Here is a 19,795-nt window from a genome sequence, read left to right as displayed (position 1 = left end):
CCCACTAGGCAGCTGCTCAGCCTATGATTTATGCCTCCAGCCCTATACACCCCTTCTCATTCAGAGAATTAGTCTAACAATAGGTATCACCCAGTTAAAATAAGTTATTAATCTTAATAAATACAGTCACATATGAGGCACTTCATAGTAATTACTGGCTCTTCTAATGAGTCTAGGGAATAGGACTACTTTAAATACACCCGAATCCTGGAGCAATAGATGAGCTGAACATACAGAAAGGGTTCAGCAGGTCATCCTGCAAGAGGATGACCAACTACTAGGACACCAAGAATTAACTTCTTTCTCCACACCTCTATTTCAAAACTTGGTGTGGGAGGTCCTTCTGTATATGTACTGCTTTTATTGGTGAATGAATAAAGAAGCTGTTTTGGGCTTGCACAGGGCAGAATAGAGCTAGGCCGGGAAAACTAAACTGAATGCTGGGAGAAAGAAGGTGGAGTCAAGAGGAGCCACATAGCCCCATTGGAGACAGACGCTGCATGGAACCTTGCTGGTAAGCCACAGCCATGTGGCAATACACAGATTAATAGAAATGGGTTAAATTAAGATGTAAGAGCTAACCGATAAGAAGCTAAGCAGTGATTTAATTAATAGTTTCTGTGTGGTTATTTCGGGGCTGAGTAGCTGGGAACGAGCAAGAGGGCTCTTACAACAGATTGGCACCCCACGTTGGGCACCATTTGTTAAAATAAGTTATTAATCTTAATAAATACAGTCACATATGAGGCACTTCACAGTAATTACTGGCTCTTCTAATAAGTCTAGGGAATAGGACTACTTTGACAGAGCTTTCTGTCCAACCAGGTCCCACAGCCTTTCAGTCCCAAAGAAACACACAGAGGTCTACACAAATTACAAACTGGTTGGCCTATTAGCTCAGGCTTCTTATTAACTAATTCTTACATTAGACCATAATTCTTGTCTGTGTTAGCCCCACGGCTTGGTACCTTTCATCAGTGAGGCATTCTCATCTTACTTCCTCTGTGTCTGGGTGAGGACTACAGACTGAACCTTTCCTCTTCCCAGAATTCTCCTGTTCTGGCCACCCTGCTGATACTTCCTGCCTGGCTACTGGGCAATCAGCATTTTATTAAACCAGAACAACTGACAAACCTTTACAGGGTACAAGACCATTGTCCCAGAGCAAAAACTGATACTTTGTGTCTTCCTTGTCTGTGATTGATCTTTCCAGGGAGACATCAGAAGAACAGGCAGAGGCACAAGTGCCCCCTTGGCCCTCCACTAGGTCCCTGAAATAGCACATCATTAGTTCATATGCCCTTCAGGCTAAAGCAACAGTGGGCAGAGGAGAAAATTTATCAAGACACGGGACACTGGGAAAGGAGTGAGAGCAAGGAGACAATATGATCAAGTGTGGCAGAAAAGATCTCAATTTTCTCACTCATCAGGATGAGATTCAGCAAATTACAGATGAGTAGAATGCCAGAGTGAAAGATCTTAAGACGTGGTGGGCGGCCAGGAGGCAGCACGACGGCAGTGCCATGGGAAGAGAGCAGCTGAAGTAAGTGGTCAAAGTCTGGGACGGCGGGCAGGGCAGTGCTGCAAGGAAGGGACTTGAGTCTACGAGGGCACATTCTGAGTACTGTTTGCTCTCCAGTGCGCGCACGCGCGCGCGCGTGCGCGCGCGCGCACACACACACACACACACACACACACACACTCTTCTGAGTGCTGGGTGAGCATCTGCAGCCTCAGGTCCTCTGGCCGTGGCAGAGCATCTCAAGAGCTCATCCTTCTGAAGCCAGCCTCGACTACAGTCAGAACACATCTCAATAGACAAACCCTGAGTGCAGAGCTTTCCTCTCCTCAGGCAAAAATGTCTGCAGCCTTCTATACTCTGACTCGCACTGTGAGTGCCCTCCCTCAGCCTCCCCAACTTCCTTTCTGTTTAGGTGTGATCACATAGATTCTGTCCCCCCCCCACTGCTCTCTGTTTAGGTGTGATCACATAGATTCTGTCCCCCCCGCACTGCTCTCTGTTTAGGTGTGATCACACAGATTCTGTCCTCCCCCCATTGCTCTCTGTTTAGGTGTGATCACACAGATTCTATCCCCCCACCACTGCTCTCTGTTTAGGTGTGATCACAGATTCTGATCCCCCCGCACTGCTGTTTAGGTGTGATCACACAGATTCTGGTCCCCCCCCCACTGCTCTCTGTTTAGGTGTGATCGCACAGATTCTGGTCCCCCCCCCCCACTGCTCTCTGTTTAGGTGTGATCACACAGATTCTATCCCCCCACCACTGCTCTCTGTTTAGGTGTGATCACAGATTCTGGTCCCCCCCCACTGCTGTTTAGGTGTGATCACACAGATTCTGGTCCCCCCCACCACTGCTCTCTGTTTAGGTGTGATCACACAGATTCTGTCCCCCCCCCCACTGCTCTCTGTTTAGGTGTGATCACACAGATTCTATCCCCCCACCACTGCTCTGTTTAGGTGTGATCACACAGATTCTGCCCCCCCCCCCACTGCTCTCTGTTTAGGCGTGATCACACAGATTCTGGTCCCCCCCCCACTGCTCTCTGTTTAGGCGTGATCACACAGATTCTGCCCCCTCTCCACTGCTCTCTGTTTAGGCGTGATCACAGATTCTGGTCCCCCCCCCACTGCTGTTTAGGCGTGATCACACAGATTCTGTCCCCCTCCCACTGCTCTCTGTTTAGGTGTGATCACACAGATTCTGGTCCCCCCCCCCACTGCTCTCTGTTTAGGTGTGATCACACAGATTCTATCCCCCCACCACTGCTCTCTGTTTAGGTGTGATCACACAGATTCTGTCCCCCCCCCCCACTGCTCTCTGTTTAGGCGTGATCACACAGATTCTGGTCCCCCCCCCCCACTGCTCTCTGTTTAGGCGTGATCACACAGATTCTGCCCCCTCTCCACTGCTCTCTGTTTAGGTGTGATCACAGATTCTGGCCCCCCCACTGCTCTCTGTTTAGGTGTGATCACAGATTCTGTCCCCCCCCCACTGCTCTGTTTAGGTGTGATCACACAGATTCTATCCCCCCCCACTGCTCTCTGTTTAGGTGTGATCACACAGATTCTGTCCCCCTCCCACTGCTCTCTGTTTAGGTGTGATCACACAGATTCTGGTCCCCCCCCACTGCTCTCTGTTTAGGCGTGATCACACAGATTCTGCCCCCTCTCCACTGCTCTCTGTTTAGGTGTGATCACAGATTCTGGTCCCCCCCCCACTGCTGTTTAGGCGTGATCACACAGATTCTGTCCCCCCCCCACTGCTCTCTGTTTAGGTGTGATCACACAGATTCTGCCCCCCCCCCCACTGCTCTCTGTTTAGGTGTGATCACAGATTCTGTCCCCCCCCCACTGCTCTCTGTTTAGGTGTGATCACACAGATTCTGTTCCCCCCCACACACTGCTCTCTGTTTAGGTGTGATCACACAGATTCTGGTCCCCCCCCACCACTGCTCTCTGTTTAGGTGTGATCACACAGATTCTGTCCCCCGCCACTGCTCTCTGTTTAGGTGTGATCACAGATTCTGGTCCCCCCACCACTGCTCTCTGTTTAGGTGTGATCACACAGATTCTGTCCCCCCCCCCACTGCTCTCTGTTTAGGTGTGATCACAGATTCTGTCCCCCCCACCACTGCTCTCTCTTTAGGTGTGATCACACAGATTCTGTCTCTCACTATTTTAAGAGCTGTACCCTGAGCAGCTCCGTAACATTGTGCTTAACTAAAAGCAGGCTCTGGAGCCTCTAAGAGAGGTCTGAACTAAACCTCTCTTGCCCTAACACAGACCAAGAATGGAATACGCGAGGACCTTTCTGAGTGCTTGTGACCTCAGTTTTTCAAAGACACAGGGTTGCTCCTGGATTCTGCTTCCGTGCTCCTGCGAGGTGTAGTGGCTAGGAAGGGTTTACGTCAGGTGAAGCTGCATCACAGCTGGCTGCGGTTACTTGTTTATGTGCCGTGTTTATGGAACATGTTTCTGCCCGTGTGGCTTATCCACCAACTGTGGCCTGCCTTTGTGACTCCTCTTAACCCTCAGAGTATAAACTGTCAGATGCTCTAAATGGTCTGAGATTGAACGAGACTCCAGTTCACCCCACTTATCAGTTCACTCTCCCAGGCTCCACTGCCTCTAGAGTGGGGAACACTCTGAAACATCGAAATTGGAGATGACATAGACAGAAATATAACATACAAAATCCTTGCTAGCAAGTGTCCTTTGTTACAGACTACTCCCAGACCAGCATCCACTGACTGACAACTTCATTCAAGGAGGGTTTCTCGGAGGGCAAATGAAAAGCAGCAGCCATGGGGGGAGGAAACGGGCAAGCTCTACAGAAAGTGAAGTTGTGTAGTTTGGGAGAGTTCGCAGCAACCTGCCAGAGGACTCGGCAACACAGGCTTGAGAGCATGGGAATACACAGAGGTCCAGAGAAAGACTGCAGCAGAAAGTCCCACAAACGAGCCAGGAAACACAGTGGAGATCCCTCTCCTCCTTACGCCATTCTTGACCTCATGCTCAGAGTGAGTTCTGTCCCTTCAGGAGAAACTAAGAGCTGGGGGTACAGGCAGGTGCTAAGGGAAGTTAACTTCACTGAGCTAGTGTTGTCAGTGCAGACAGAAAGTCATCCAGGGTGCGGAAAGCCTTGGACACTATGCCAATGTAGAGCCAAGTGAAACAGTCACCATTATATTCACAAAACAGTTTTCCTGAACAGAACATCGTGGAAAACTAACTTTTAGGTAAACTTATGAACCTGAAGTCTTAAACATATTACAAAATTCTGATTTCATTTACTTAAATATTTTAATGAAATTTATACTTTTAAAAATACAATTAATTTTTATTTTTTAAAATAATTTGTGTTTTATGCACATTTGTGTTTTGCCTGCATATATGCCTGTGTGAGGGTGTTGCATCCCCTGGAACAGGAGTCACAGACAGCTGTGAGCTGCCATGTGGGTGCTGGGAATTGCTAGTCCTCTCAAAGACAAGCCAGTGCTTTTAATCCCAGAGCTATCTCTCCAGTTCCAAAATTTAAATTCTTAAAAAAAAAAAAACTGCAAGCAGTGATATTCTTAGCTTATTAAGGAAGAAAGGCTGGGGGCAGAATTCATTGGCAGAGACTTTCACAGCATGTTTAGGGCACTGGCTCACAGTTCAGTTTCACAAAGAGAAAAAAAAATCAGGATTTTGTGCGCATGCACGCGCACACACACACGTGCTGTCTGCATGTATGCCTGCATGACAGGAGAGGGCACCAGATCCCATTACAGATGGCTGTGAGCCACCATGAGCTTGCTGGGAAGTGAACTCAGGTCCTCTGGAAACACAGCCAGTGCCCTTTAACCACTGAGCCTTCTCTCCACCCCAGGATTTTAAGTTTAATTGGACAGAAAACCAGGAAGTTTTTTAAGTTAAGAATTATTTAAAAATCACCCTCATTACCAAATGACTTTTCGGTCACACATGACGAGCACATGAATCACCATAGGAGCGCACTGCCAACATGAGATGTCAACACGCCAAGTCACAGCAAGACCCCGGAGAGCTTACACGGAGGAAAGCTGATGAGCGTCCACTCTGAACTCTTCATCAGAGAAACCAGCGCCACCACCCCACCACGGCACCGAGACACTGTGGCTCACTGTGGATCCACTCAGCTCCCACACTGACCACGCAACTACAACACAAATCCCCAAACCTGGAAAGCCCACTTGGGAGATGTTCAAGGCTGGCAGCCGCTGTGCAATGTGGAGCCAAGGAGCTCACGACACAGCCACTCACAGAGCAGGCACGGTGCAGCACCACGGTAAGAAGCTTACGCTTTTCTAAGTGAATCCTTTTTGAAATGGAAGGCCGGAACTGTTTCTCTTTCTCAAACATATCTGTTGGGACTAATGAGTCCTGGCCTTCAGCTGCTCTTCCCTCCTAGCACTTTCTAATTGAAGTTACTAGAAGCTGTGCCTAGTTAGAGGATCAGAGGATGGGATTTTCACCTGTTGGCCATTCACTGCAGTGTATTTAAGCCTGCATGGTGCTAATAAAGATGGGCTTTTTGGTATCAGTGTTTAAAGGTCTGTGTTCTCAACCTCCAGCCCCTTGCCCGAAGCTTGTGAACCGAGGTCTAGCGCATAGAGCGCAGACGGGGGCCGCGGTGCGCGGTAAATATGCATCAAAAACAAGAAGTTCCAAACCCCACCCCACATAAAAGTCGGCCAGTTCTAACCAAGAAGGATAAGGAGACAGGTGTGTCTACACGTGACTAGCATGTCAGGGTGGAGACAGGAGGGTCAGACACTCAAGGTCACTCACCTGAGTTCAAGGCTAGCCAGTCGGGGCTACGTGAGACACTGTCTCAAAAACCCAAACCCCAAATTTCCAACTCCCAAACCAATCAGACAAAAATATGCCCTTGGGAAACATCACTTTATTGAAAACCTGAGCACAACTGACAGACAGAACTGGTGTGCCTGGTGCGCCTGCCTGAGACACAGCCTGCGGCCATCCCTACTCATCTGCCACCAAGGGCTCTAAATGTTGGGGAAGTGAGAGCTGGATAATTCTAACTTCAGAATCAACACACAATTCAACAGCTCATTTTGCTAATGGTGTATAGTCCATCTTTGTCTCGTTTCTGAAGGGAAAAGGAGGCAATGTCACAACCACAAACACCGATCCCATCCCCAACCGCTTGGGTTTAGAAGAAAAAACAGCAATGTGGAAGGCATTTAACCGCTAACGGGACAATGTGGAAGGTATTTAACCACGGACAGGAAACACCATCACATGTGCAGAGTTTTCTTCATGTGATTCCTACATTTTTAAGAATGACTGAGGTCACTCGTGTGCTTGCGTCAGCTCACTATTCTTAGCAAAGAACTGATCATCAGGTTTGACAGCAAAGCAGGGAATTACAGACTCAGGCTACTGGAAAATAGAAGTCTATTTTGGGACTTATTTAAAAGATCTTCTAACTGTGTATATTTTTCCTTTCTCCTTAAAAGTACATTGATTTTAAACATCGTTTGTGTGTGCACACAGATGCACTGGCACACACGCCCAAGGACAACCTGCAGTAAATTCCCCTTCCGCCGTGTGGGTCTCTAGGACGAAACTGAGGTCCTTAGGTTCGGTGGCAAGCATCCTCACCTACTGAAGACTGGTTTTTGTTTCTGTGGCTTTTTAGGTGGAATCTCCTCATCTCACAATATTGTCCATGTTGGTCTAGAACTCCGGATCCTCCTATTCTGGCCTCTTGAGCGACTGAGATTACAGCTCTTTCTGGCTTAGGTAGAACATTTATATGCATCAAAAGTTTTAATATGGCTGGGCGTTGTGCCATAGACCTTTAATCCCAGCACTTGGGAGACAGAAACAGGTGGATCTCTGAATTTGAGGCCAGCCTGGTCTACAGGGTGAATTCCAGGACAGTCAGGGCTACACAGAGGAAGCCTGTCTCAATGCCTGCCCCTTCCCAATTTAATATTTATCACTTTCACTCCTGTTTACAGCTATATTCCCCTAAGTAATTGATTTTATTAACATTTCCATTTTCCTTTATGCAAATAAATAAAACACGATTATGTATTCTTTCTTTGTTTCTTACTAAGTCATGGTACCAGCCTGGTACAATGTTATACACCTATAATCCAGAAGCATGATCATGACCATGAGGCCAGTTTGAGCTGCACAGGGAGACTCTGAAGGTACCAAATACAAAGCTACTTATACTGAGCTCAAGAATGTTCTGGGGTCTTTCCATCAATAGACTCCTTCTTTGTTTCTTAGAGTTGTAAAATACTCTAATATTTGAACAAAATGGTTTATTCAGCTAGACCTTTACTGGTGATCAATCTCCCTCCCTCCTTCCCTCCCTTTCTCTCTTTTGTTCGTTTGTTTTGTTCTGTTTTGTTTCAAGACAGGGCTTCTCTGAGTAACACTCCTGGCTGTCCTGGAACTCATTCTGTAGACCAGGCTGGCCTCGAACTCACAGAGATCTGCCTGCTCTGCCTCCCGAGTGCTGGGATTAAAGGTGTGCGCCAACAGGTCCAGCCTGGCGATGTTTATCATTTCATGTCACAAATAACGCTGCCACAGGCCACGCCCCTTCCTCCTTCCATCAGCAGTCCTGGTTTCAAGTCATGAGGATTCCATCACCTCTTGTAAACATTGATGTCTGTGTCTATAAATTACCGCTGCTGTCAGCTTTTGTGAGGGGCTGCAGCTATTACGGAGACGCAAAGAAGAAGATAACCAAACAGCTCAGGAAATCTTGTGGAAGAAGGGCCACAGGAATGTGAGACCCCAAAAGGGGCGGGATGAGTGTTGCTCAGCTCCACCCTCCAGAATGAAAACGTCCTTCCTGGAGGGAGCACAGACTCTCGGGAGGCTCTGGGACACCAGCCCTTACTGCAGAGGTATCTGTGTCCCCACATCCATTGCTTCAGCCTTCGCCATGGCTACAAACAGAAGTACCTCGTGCCCATCAGCAGACGACTAGATAAAGAAAACGTGGTACCTATAGTCAATGGAATTCTACTCAGCTGTGAAAAAAATGAGATGTTTAATGAAACACCAGAAATCATTAGGTTATGTAAAAAAGGCAGAATAAGAAAGACAAACACTGCAGTCTGTCTTACAGGGAAACTAGATTTAAATGTGTATGTATACATACACACAGATACAGACACACATAAACGTATATATGTACATGCACACGTAGTTATACACACACTTATAGACTAAGTCGTCTTCTAACACTAGACTATACGGCCTGAGGGGAGCAATTATACTCAATTCTCATTTACTGGGTGACATCAGCATCTGTAAGGCCACTTGAATAGCAAATACTTGATGTTTTTCAGTGAAAAGCAAAGAATAACAGCAACACAAAATCACGAAGTACATGATGAAATGAGCGACAGAGAAGGGGTTTCTCAGAAGCCAAGTGAAGGTGTATCATGGCTGAGCACCACAACAGCTCCTTCTGGGCTCGCCACCACACACTAGCTGCCTATGTACTCAGGAATCTAACTCACTCATTTTATTAGAAAAAAGCAAGATCCTTCATCTCCTTTCTTAGTCTCACTTGACTACGTAAGTGACTATACCAGGTACTCACAGTCCAGAGAATCAGTGACGTGGATACCTTTAAGCACACGCCAAAGTTCTCTCTCCCTCCCTTCCTCCCTTCCTTCCTCCCTCCCTTCCTCCCTCCCTCTCCTTCCCACTCTCTCCATCCCTCCCTTCCCCTTGCTCTTTTGTTTTTGACAAGAACACTCTAGGAATATGCTTGTAGAATGCTGGCCCACGATGTTCACTGGCCCCTGGGTTCACTCTCCAGCACCACACAAAACCAGCTAGTGCTACTGCCTAATATCTGACACTCAGAGGTAAAGGCAGGAGAATCAAAAGGTCAAGGTCATTGTCAAGAATAAAGTCTGAGGATTCCTTTGTTGCTAGTACATACTACGTCGTGGTAAATACATTCCTTAAACTCTGGCGTAACCATCATTTTAAATCCAGAGGTCTGCGCTGAAAACAGAGACTGTGGTTTAGCAGCAAGACACTGGGTTTGGATCCCAGTACTGTAGGAAAAAATAAATAAAGAACCCCACAAAGTGGCATTGCCCTTGAGGGTATGTGTGGTTAAGCAAGGGATGTTTGGTTCTCTAGCTTTTCCAAATCCTAAATTTCACAAGTGCTGCACTTCCCGCTACTGCCAAGTATGTGCCCAGTCCCAGGCACACAGCACAGCAGCGCATACTGCGTGTTGACCCCGTTAGGTCTTCTCAGTCTCCATGCACTTCCTTCTGCCCGACCATTTTACTTGGCCTTGAATTTTTCTCCGAAAAATTAAACTCATAATCCATACATGAAGTAAGGTGGTAATACATTGGAAGAGAAATGATATTTTAGTATTAGAAAAGAAATTCTTCCCAGCACTCACTCGGGAGATACAGGCAGATAGGAGAAGAGTCTGAGTTTGAGGCCAGCCCTCCAGAGCTAGTTCTAGGACAGCCAGGGGTACACAGAGAAACTCAGTTTCAACACACACACACACACACACACACACACACACACACACAACACACACACACACACAACACACACACACAACACACACACACACACACACACACACACCACACACACAAGAAAAGAAAAATTCCAGGACTAGGGAGAGAGTTCAGTGGCAGAGGACCTGCCTGACACATAGGAAGGAACAAAGAAAGCATGCCCAAAAATGTTCCTGTTTTCTGCAAACCACTGAGTACAAACAGCTACTGTCACTCCAATCTCTGACTCAGATTTTTAAGAAGAAAAGTCCACATTTCGAAACTAACTCACTATGTTACTTCACGATAGACCCAATGTGCAGTCTATCTTCCTCTGATCCTCCGCCATCTTTTAAGTTATTATATTAAGCTCTTACGGGCCTGAGCTGACAAGGGCCGTGCTATCACACTGGGCAGTCTGTCTGAAGATCTACTTAGTCCTCTTTTCCTGCCGCTGCGTTGTTTCCAGGTGAGTATTTTCACCCGCAGTTTCTTCAAAGATGGAATGACATTTCTAGACTTGGTAGATCCCTAAGAAATATATTATCTGAGGGTTTTATGGCCACCGTGAGTTTCTAAGGAAACATTACAGGCAACAAGAAGAGAGTAATTTAGCATAGCCCTTTGGTATCATGAGGGAGAATATAAATATTAGTTTTCTGGGAGAAGTAAAGAGAAATAATTGTGACAACTTAAATCCTCATGTCCCCAGAGGACCATGTGTTAAAAGATTGGCTGCCAGCCCACGGCACTATTGGGAGGCAGTAGAATCTTTAAGTGGGGCCTAAAGCCAGGTATGGGGCACAAGCCTGCTTAGCTGATAACTCAGGCTCAGAGCTGATCGTGAATACAAGGCCAGCTTTTTTCTATATACCAAAACTCTGTCTCAAAAGTAAAGCCAACAGCTGGGTGTGGTGGCAAATACACGAGGCAGGCTGATCTCATGAGTTCCAAGCCAGCCTGGTCGATATAGCAAGTTCCAGGACAGCCAGGGCTACACAGTGAGCCCTTGTCTCAAAACAACAACAAAGCAGAACAAACCAAACCTACCACAACTAAAGGAAGGAGAGAGAACCAATGCAGTGGTGGGGCCTATTAAGGAAGGAGGGTCACGCTGGCTGCCACAGTGTGAACAGTGCTGGGATCCACTACCTTCTTACCGAAACCTCGGCAACTGTGAGCCCCAGCCGCCTCCTCACTTTAGAGAGCAGCTATCTCTGACGTCACACCAACTTTAAGAGGGCACCCGGAAGCAAGTACGGCTGAAAACAGCACAAGGAAAGGAACTGCTGCACGCGAGACTCACACTCAGGGCTGAGCACACCTACTGCACTGTGCTTGTTACCGGCTCTCTCACGTTCAGCTATGGTCTCCACATAAAACTCAGAAGACGTGTCAGACACAGGAACTGATCCTGCACACACAGGAAACTCAAGGGCTGAGGACAGCTAGGTAGTAGATCATGCACCCATCACGTTGAGAGCTTGGATTCGATCCCGAGCACCCAAGGAAAACAAGCACACAGCAAAACCAGCACCAGCCTCTGTCTCCTAATGCTAGGCTTTGAGACACGGGCCACTAAGCCTGGTAAAAGCGCCTTTATTTAATGACTTATTAACGACTTCAAGTACTTGCTACCAACATCGATCTCAAGATCAGAGTTAACACAAGCATTTTCTGACTCCCAGTTGTTATTTACGAAAGCACAAGACAGTAGAGTTGATGATTTTCATAACAGAAAGGCTAAGTCTATGTTTCGTGTACCTATAAACTCAAACTGATTTAAACAAAATTCCTTCAAGCAACTGTCATGAAAAGTTATTAGAAACAAATACTTTCTATTGATATTTTAAGTGATTTTTAAAAAATCCACAGAAAGCAAAGAATTTACCTTATTTTCTTCAAGAAACTTCAACTTGACAGAAACATCACTACGCATCTTATCGTATTTTTCCTTGTGTATTTGGAACAGATGCTGTGACTGCTCAATTTTTGGTAGAGTGCTTGCATCACGTGGTCCAAGATTCAGTTCTTCCAAATCAGTGCGATACGCATCATATTCAATCCTGAAAAGAAGAAAAGCTACGATGCAGGCCAGAAAACACTGAGACAGTCTGGAGATGGGCTAGAAAACAGCACTCGGCCTCATATGAACAGTAACACGTAAGTACGGAGGACGCACACACTGTCTATACTTGATGTATTTGAAATCATTACTTCTCTAAAAGTAAAGAGCTATTAATGTCCAAAAGGGGCGGTGGACCTCAGTACTAGAGTGCTTCTTTAGAGTGTGTGAGACCCTGGCTTCGCTCTCCTGCGCTGTAAAGTACACACACGCATGGACTCACAAGGAGCACATGGGTGAGGAGCTGCTTATAATCTCATCGACTATTGCGCCCCCAACCGACAAAATTTTCAACATTTAGCAACCACTTAAATTAAAAAAAGTTACCCCAACAGATGTCAAACCAAGTTCAAAAGTAGTTATCTATCCTTATTGCAAACTGGTTAATACCGATGAGACGGAGTGGGTGAGACCAGCCAAGTTCAGATGGCCGCAGCAGGATAGGAAGCGGAGTTACACTGAGGGTTACCGAGGCATGTCGTACACACACTTTAAGACGTTCTAACAGCTCTATGTAAATAATAATACTCATTTATTTTACCCTGCATGCAGGAAACACTACTGCTGCAACAGGAATGCATGCAGACAATTGCTAATGAACTACTTTACATCTGGGGCTGGACACGGAGTCTTGGAGAGCCACGGTGTCTGACTCAGCACCTCACACTCTAATCCACACAGGCCACATTTCAGGGTTTAACGGGCACACATGAGAGCGCAATGCTAGACGGGTGTCTGTCACAGTAGCGTGTAGACAGAGCACTGTGGCCTGGTTCCGTGAGGCGCTTTACTCCACCAGCCTCACACCATGACCTCAGCAGCTGCCAGCACCTCTGTCAGCCCAAGGGAAGAGCAGTACTGTATGGGGACAGGGACTTGTCCAGCTGCCTGCAGTACTCAGTACTCAATGGAAAAGAAGCAAGTGACTTCTAATTTAGTTAAAAAGAAAAAAAAAACCAGAATCAACAGAGTGATTCACATCTTCCAGTCCAAGAATGAATACTTATTTATTTTTGGGTTTTGAGACAGAGTCTCACTGTATAGCTCTGGCTGTCTGGGAACTTACTATGTAGTCCAGGTTGGCCTTGAACTCTTGGGGAAAATAAATTAATGTACGATATATATATATATATACATGTATGATACATTAGATAATTGTATGTACAGGAAGAAAGTGTACAAGGGGTAGTTTAAACAGAATATCAGCTTTGGGTGTTGATGGGCGAAGATTAAATCTTCCCAGGCTCTGCCTCTTAAATGTTAGGATTAAAGGCATGTGCTACCATACCCAGCCCAAGCCCAGTTTGTTTGTTTGTTTATTTTTGCTTTGTCTTTAATTTTTCTCTAGAAAGGATTTCTCTGGATAGCACTGGTTATCCTGAAACTCAGATATCTGTCTGTCTCTGCCTCCCAGGTACTGGGATTAAAGGCACATGCATTATGCCCAGGGTTTAAACCCAGTTTATTTTTAACTTGTACTAAATTTAACAACCGAGACCTTTCTGGGCCAGTGAGGATCATTTGTTCATGATACACTGACCCATGCAACAGTTCTCAAGTCAGCCCTTCTGGGTTTTGGGTGAGCTGATGAGTTTATCCAAGAAGCTGGTACCCAACTCCAACAGAAACGGCACAAGGCAAATCATTATTACAGACAGGGGATTGATTAGAGATCTGAGAAAACACTTCTGAGAACAATAACAGCATAATTAGAATTTGAAGGATGTAAAAGCTTACTAGGTTGGTGAAACTGGTTAGAACGTCCCAAGAAGAAAACAGTGAGGGCACAGGGAGATATTTGTGAATTAATTGCGTGTATTAGAATCAAAAATTAGTATACAATAATGGAAAAAGTTCAGTCAAGACAGTAGGCAGCCCCGTGGTCCCTGATAAACAGTTCAGATATAAGCCAGCAGAAACAAGTAGTAAAAAGCTCAGAACTGTGATCTGACCAATCCCATCGCTCAGGGTAGAAAGCTGAGTCTAAGGGTAAGAAGGGAGCATGGACTGCAGCAGATGAGAAAACGGGCCAGCCCAGACTGTGGGCAGTAAGCGATGAGTCCCAGAACTAGAATAAAGACGGTGGACATGAAGACAGACATCAAAACGGGCCAGCCCAGACTGTGGACAGTAAGCGATGAGTCCCAGAACTAGAATAAAGACGGTGGACATGAAGACAGACATCAAAACAGGCCAGCCCAGACTGTGGGCAGTAAGCGATGAATCCCAGAACTAGAATAAAGATGGTGGACATGAAGACAGACATCAAAAGCCAAGGGGGCAGGACAAACTTGGGAGCAAGTTAGTTAAACCCATGGGCTTAGAAGCCAAACCACCTTTTACTTGTTATCATGTCTTCACTGGAACTAGCTCTTGTAGACCAGGCTGGCCTCAGACTCACAGAGATCCACCTGCCTCTGCCTCCCAAGTGCTGGGATTAAATTAAAGGCATGTGTCACCATTGCCTGGTGTATTGCATTTTTTTGTGTTCCCATTTTTATCCATGACTGGGAACAACAATTAACACAAAATTTCATACACGTATGTATTATATGATGTTGGGAAATAATTAAAACTTTTAGAAAGCTCAGTATTAGAAAAGAGGAGCTGAAGCAAGCACACGGACAAAACAGCAGAGCCAAACTTAGACTAGTGGGATGTGACATCACCCGTCAACCCTCGGCTGCACTTTCTAAAAACTATGATTCACTGAAATATAAGCAAAGTTACAATATTGACCTTGCACTCTTTAACTTTGACACGCATTTTGTAGGTGGAATCAAAGCAAAGCTCCCCAGCAATGTTTCTGGAAGGGCGGGCACCCAGCCTTGCAGGACTGCGGGCCCGGCCTGTTACTCTGTGGAGAACAGGTCCACACTGAAAAGCCTTCCTGGTGCAGGTGGAGAAAAGCCATCACCCTTTATCTTCCCATATTGGACACTACGTTTCTTTTGTCTGCAACCAAAACCTTTAACTAAGCACAAATCATCTGCACATGGACCACATGGAGAAAGTCGATACCCACCTGGCGTTCTCATACTGCTTTACAGTCAGGAGTGTATCTTCAATGGTTTTATTCACCAGCGTGTTCACACTAGCAATGAAAAAATTAATGGCCCCAAGAAGAGTCTCTCCGTTTTTAGCCAGCAGCTTCTGGGTATCTGCATTATAGCCAAATTCTTCCTAAAACAGAGACGACATCTTAACCACCCACTAAGAAGTCCATGCTGTGACTTTGAAATCGCACACATATCACCAATGGGAAAATATGTGACTCGGGATCTATTAACAGAAGCTTTACTTATTCCGCTAATCTTTACATTTATAAGAATCTAAATTATAGCTAGCTATATAATTACTAAAAGTTTGGTAAACAAAAATTATCATTAGCCCAGACACACAGCTAAATCTAAATAATTTTAAAAGCTAAATTATTTTGCACTATAAAGGATATTTTTGTGTCTACATTTTGTTTCTATTACACTATAAGCACAGCTGTTCAGGAAAACGCAGCAGCTTATTAATCAGAGAAGTTAGAACTGCCAGGACCAAATTAGGTAATAACCAGTCAAAACTTTCAGACATAAAATAGATTGCATTCTTTTGTGTGTTTTGATTGAATTTCCTCAAAGTATAAGTACAGACAAGACACATTTCTTTGTAAACTTGGGAGCCAGGTGCCCGTCTTTCAGCGCGGGTCCTATCTGGGCACAGCTGAGGGAGATCCACTCAACACCATCTTCAGCTCGCTCTAGTGAACCGCACTTCAGCTCAGCCAGCACTCCAAACAGCTCTCTTCACGTGCGGCAATCTGAGCTTCCCAGTCCGAGTGGATTATTCAAGAGCACATCTGACCAAATAAAGTAATCCTGTTTTACTTGAATTCTCCATTCTGCTATAAAACACTTTAATTTGGGCTATAAAAAAAGGAATATAAAGTTAACTAGGAGATGAAAATTTAATATAGGTCTAGAGTTTTATAATTACATTTCCAGTTGATAAATTATTTAATAATTCACTAAGTATTAGGAGAGTAAAATTACATTATGCTAAAAAAACATCTTCCATTTAAAACAGGTTCATGTACTTTATTCCAGACTTGGTCTTCTACACTGTGAGCTGATGGCAAGTGCAGGCACATGTAAAAAGAATACTGCACACGTGCTCTCAAAACTCAAGTGTCTGAAACAATAGAAGACTTTCAAGTTCAAGACAATTGGAGATATTATAGGGCAAGACCCTCGCTGTCTCAAAAGCAAAAGTTTTGTCAATCAGTGGGATGGCAATAAATCACGCTACCGTCATGGGAGCACCTCTGTAATGAAAGGCGGGGTAGTGGGATGCTTATGATATTTTCTACAAACTAAATCATATATGAAGTAATAAAAGGATACAACACTTTAACCTCTAGAAAGTGTTAAAATATTATAATTGAGTGTATTTATTTTCTCTGGCATCCATTAAAAGGTAAAAGCCAAAATGGAAAAAAAAAAGTCAGCAAAGAAGAGGAAGAATACTATAAAAAAATTATCTTGACAACCAGGCATGATGGTGCACACCTTCAATCCCGGCTCTTGGGAGGAGAGGAAGTCGGCTCTCTATGAATTTGAGTCCAGTCTGGTTTACAGAGCTACATCTAGGACAGCCAGGGCTCCAAAAAGAAACCTTGTCTCAGAAAAACAAAACCCCAAACTACATTAATATAAACATAATGGCTAATAAAAACAAAGGAGCCCCTCTTACGGTTTAACAGAGCATGGGACAACATCAACAGGCATGGAGAGGAGGTGGGATGAGGACACAGTTGTGGTCGAGAACGTGGAGCGAGAGAAGCACACACAGCCTAGTTCCTACACAGAGAACTACAGGCAACTGAGTAATACCAAGAGAAGGAGGAACAGCCTTCCCCAGGGGAAAGCACCCAGTAAGGTATCCAAACCAAACGGTCTGCCCCAAAAATATACATACAATAACATTAGACAGGCAGAGCAGGTTGTAGTTATGGATTTAGGAACACGAACTCACAAACAAACACACACACACACACACACACACCACCACCACCACCACCACCAACAACAACAACAACAATTAATGAAAACTGAGGCCATGGATTTGAAAGAGATCAAGAAAGGGTATGTGGGGCAATTTGGAGGGAGGGAAGGAGGGAGGGAGGGAGGGAAGGAAGGAAGGAAGGAAGGGGAAAGTGATGTAATTATAATTATACTACAGTCTCAAAATCTAAGAAGCAAAAAGAAAAAGAAAAAAAAAAGAACAGAGAGACTAATGCAACAGAATAGTACCCTGGAAATAAATCCACCCATGCATACAACCTAAAGCAAATTGTTGTTCAATGGATCATCTAAAACTGAATTTCTTATTACTGTAATATATTATTATCTGTACCAAGTCTCCTATCCACGTCTCCAGGACCAAGTGATTTCCTGCTTTAAATGTTCTATTTCTACATGTTGGATGTCTGGCTGTGGAGGGTTTTTATCTTTTGCTCTAGGCAACACAAACAGCCAGTCATCCAAAGAGTCCTGAGATAGTAACAGAAATTCTCAGCAATGTTTCACGTGGCTTGGGATGCAGCAGTAGAGTGACTGCCTGGCATGCGCCACCCCTGCGTTTGAGCTCCAGCAGCATGTAGACAGAGCATGGCAGTACACACATGCAAACCCCAGCATTCAGGAAGCAGAGGCAGGAAAATCACAAGTTCAAAGTCATCCTTGGTTGTAGAGGGAGTTAAGAGCTAGCTTGGGCTAAAGATTTTGTTAAAACAAACAAAAAAATGTTTTGCTCAATATTTATGGAAATAAATGCTAAAAATAAGACCTTCGTTCTACATGTCTGCCTTGGAAATGATAAACACACTCTTATCTGAGTTGTACTGCAGTCCTAAACCTAATTTATCTTAATAATTTTAGTAAACGTATAGCACAAGTCAACTCAAACACGTCTTCAACATACCTTGAGATTGCTAAGAGGTTTTCACAGTAAATGACTAACTTACTTTTTATCCCACCTGTGGTGGTTTGAAAGAAAATGGTCCCTTAGGGTGTGGCATTAAGAGGTGCTACCTTGTTGAAGTAGGTATGGCCTTGGGAGGAAGTGTGTCACTGTGGGGCGGGCTTTGAGGTCTCTTTTGCTTGAGCTTCACTCAATGTGACAGTCAGTGCACTTCCTGTTGCCTGCAAGATGTAGGACTGACTCTCAGCTCCTTCTCCAGTACTGTATCTGCCTGCATGCCACCACGTCCCACCAGGACGATACTGAACCCCTGAACTGGGAATGAGCCACCCCAATCCAATGTTTTCCCTTATAAGAGTTGTAGTCATGGTGTCTCCTCACAGCAACAGAAACCCTAAGATATCACCAAAGAATCATCATAGTTATGGTTCTTTGTGGGCTTGGGCAGGTTGCCAACCTTTTTCCTTCTTGCTCACCAAGAACCTCCAGCTGGCATCTATTCCAGGTACAAATCAATCATTATACTGACGCCATCTGGGCATCATCTGGACCTTCTTAAAGACTGCATGACATCTTAAAAGAAAGCCTCGAAATTCCATTTATATTGGGGTTTGGGGGTATAGCTCAGGGGTATAGCACATGCCATTGGGTTCAATGTCCAGCCCAAACAAACACAACAATGCCAATTTTGCTAAGAGTTTAGCAAATCACAAATGGAAAAATTACCTCTCAGGACACTTCTACTAGCCCCCTTACACCCACAATCCTTAAGAATTATTTTAAATAATCTTACGTGGAGTTCTAGAGACTTCAAACTCAGGTCAGCGAACGCATCTCCAAGCTGCTTTTGGGTGTGCACCATCTGGAAGAGCTGTGTCGCCAGTGTCTGAGCCAGCTTCAGAATGTTCTCATACTTCTTCTTATTATCTCTTAATATATCGATCTGAGCTTCCAGTTCAAGGTCCACCGTCCTCGAGCCACGGCCTAGTTTCTCAGAGATGATTTGCCGGGTGCACTAAAATGAAAAGATATGCTTTGTTTAGAAAGAGAAAAAGAGAGAGTAAAATACTGCAGCAATGTAAAGTCCTACACCACATTGCATAGACCGGCTCTGTACCGGGAGTGGCCGTTAGCAGGCGGAACACTGCTCCCTTCCCAGGACCTAGGAAGATATTCACAGGCCTGCCTAAAACTACTACTAAGCTAAGGAAGCTCTGACACACTCCTAGCTAGTCTAACTAGCCAAGTGATTGTCCACACAATCACTTTCGGGTTTACTGCTGTTGGATAAAGCACTGGAAGCCACAGGGATACTGACAGTTCTGTAGAACAGCACGACTGTAAACAGAGGGAACACAAGACTGCCAAGACGGCCCTCTCTTACTGGTCACTTTTCTATCTCCTTTAAGTAATTTGCATGTGATTGGGAAGAGAGAACAGGGAGAAAGAGACGGGGAGGGGAAAGAAACAGGAAGAAGATAAGGAAGAGAGAGCAGAAATTCCCCAAGTTCAGCATAGTATAAAACTGTTGATCTATTCTGTCTTGGAAACATAACACTTTTTAAGAATGTACCTAATTTCAGAGAATAAGAAAGTAAGCTTTCTGCTGGGTGGCGG

The 19,795-nt window shown here is 45.0% G+C and overlaps 1 protein-coding gene across 4 annotated transcripts in view; it reads right to left on the bottom strand.

Annotated features, from left to right (window-relative positions):
- Arfip1 (ADP ribosylation factor interacting protein 1) overlaps positions 1-19,795 on the bottom strand; it is a 63,077-nt gene that overhangs the window by 6,350 nt on the left and 36,932 nt on the right. For all 4 annotated transcript variants that reach the window (XM_041659268.1, XM_041659269.1, XM_041659267.1 and 1 more), the window contains 3 exons: positions 18,972-19,193; positions 15,231-15,388; positions 11,972-12,146 (listed from right to left, as the gene is read on the bottom strand). In XM_041659268.1, coding sequence (XP_041515202.1) covers positions 11,972-12,146; positions 15,231-15,388; positions 18,972-19,193 — 555 coding nt within the window. The remainder of the gene's footprint in view (positions 1-11,971; positions 12,147-15,230; positions 15,389-18,971; positions 19,194-19,795) is intronic.

Source organism: Microtus oregoni, unplaced genomic scaffold (genome assembly GCF_018167655.1).
Source record: "Microtus oregoni isolate MIOR12 unplaced genomic scaffold, Mior012 000010F_ref0000083, whole genome shotgun sequence".
Lineage (NCBI taxonomy): Eukaryota > Metazoa > Chordata > Mammalia > Rodentia > Cricetidae > Microtus > Microtus oregoni.
The sequence above is the reverse complement of the archived record's forward strand: the minus strand, read 5'-3'. Positions and strand labels throughout refer to the sequence as shown.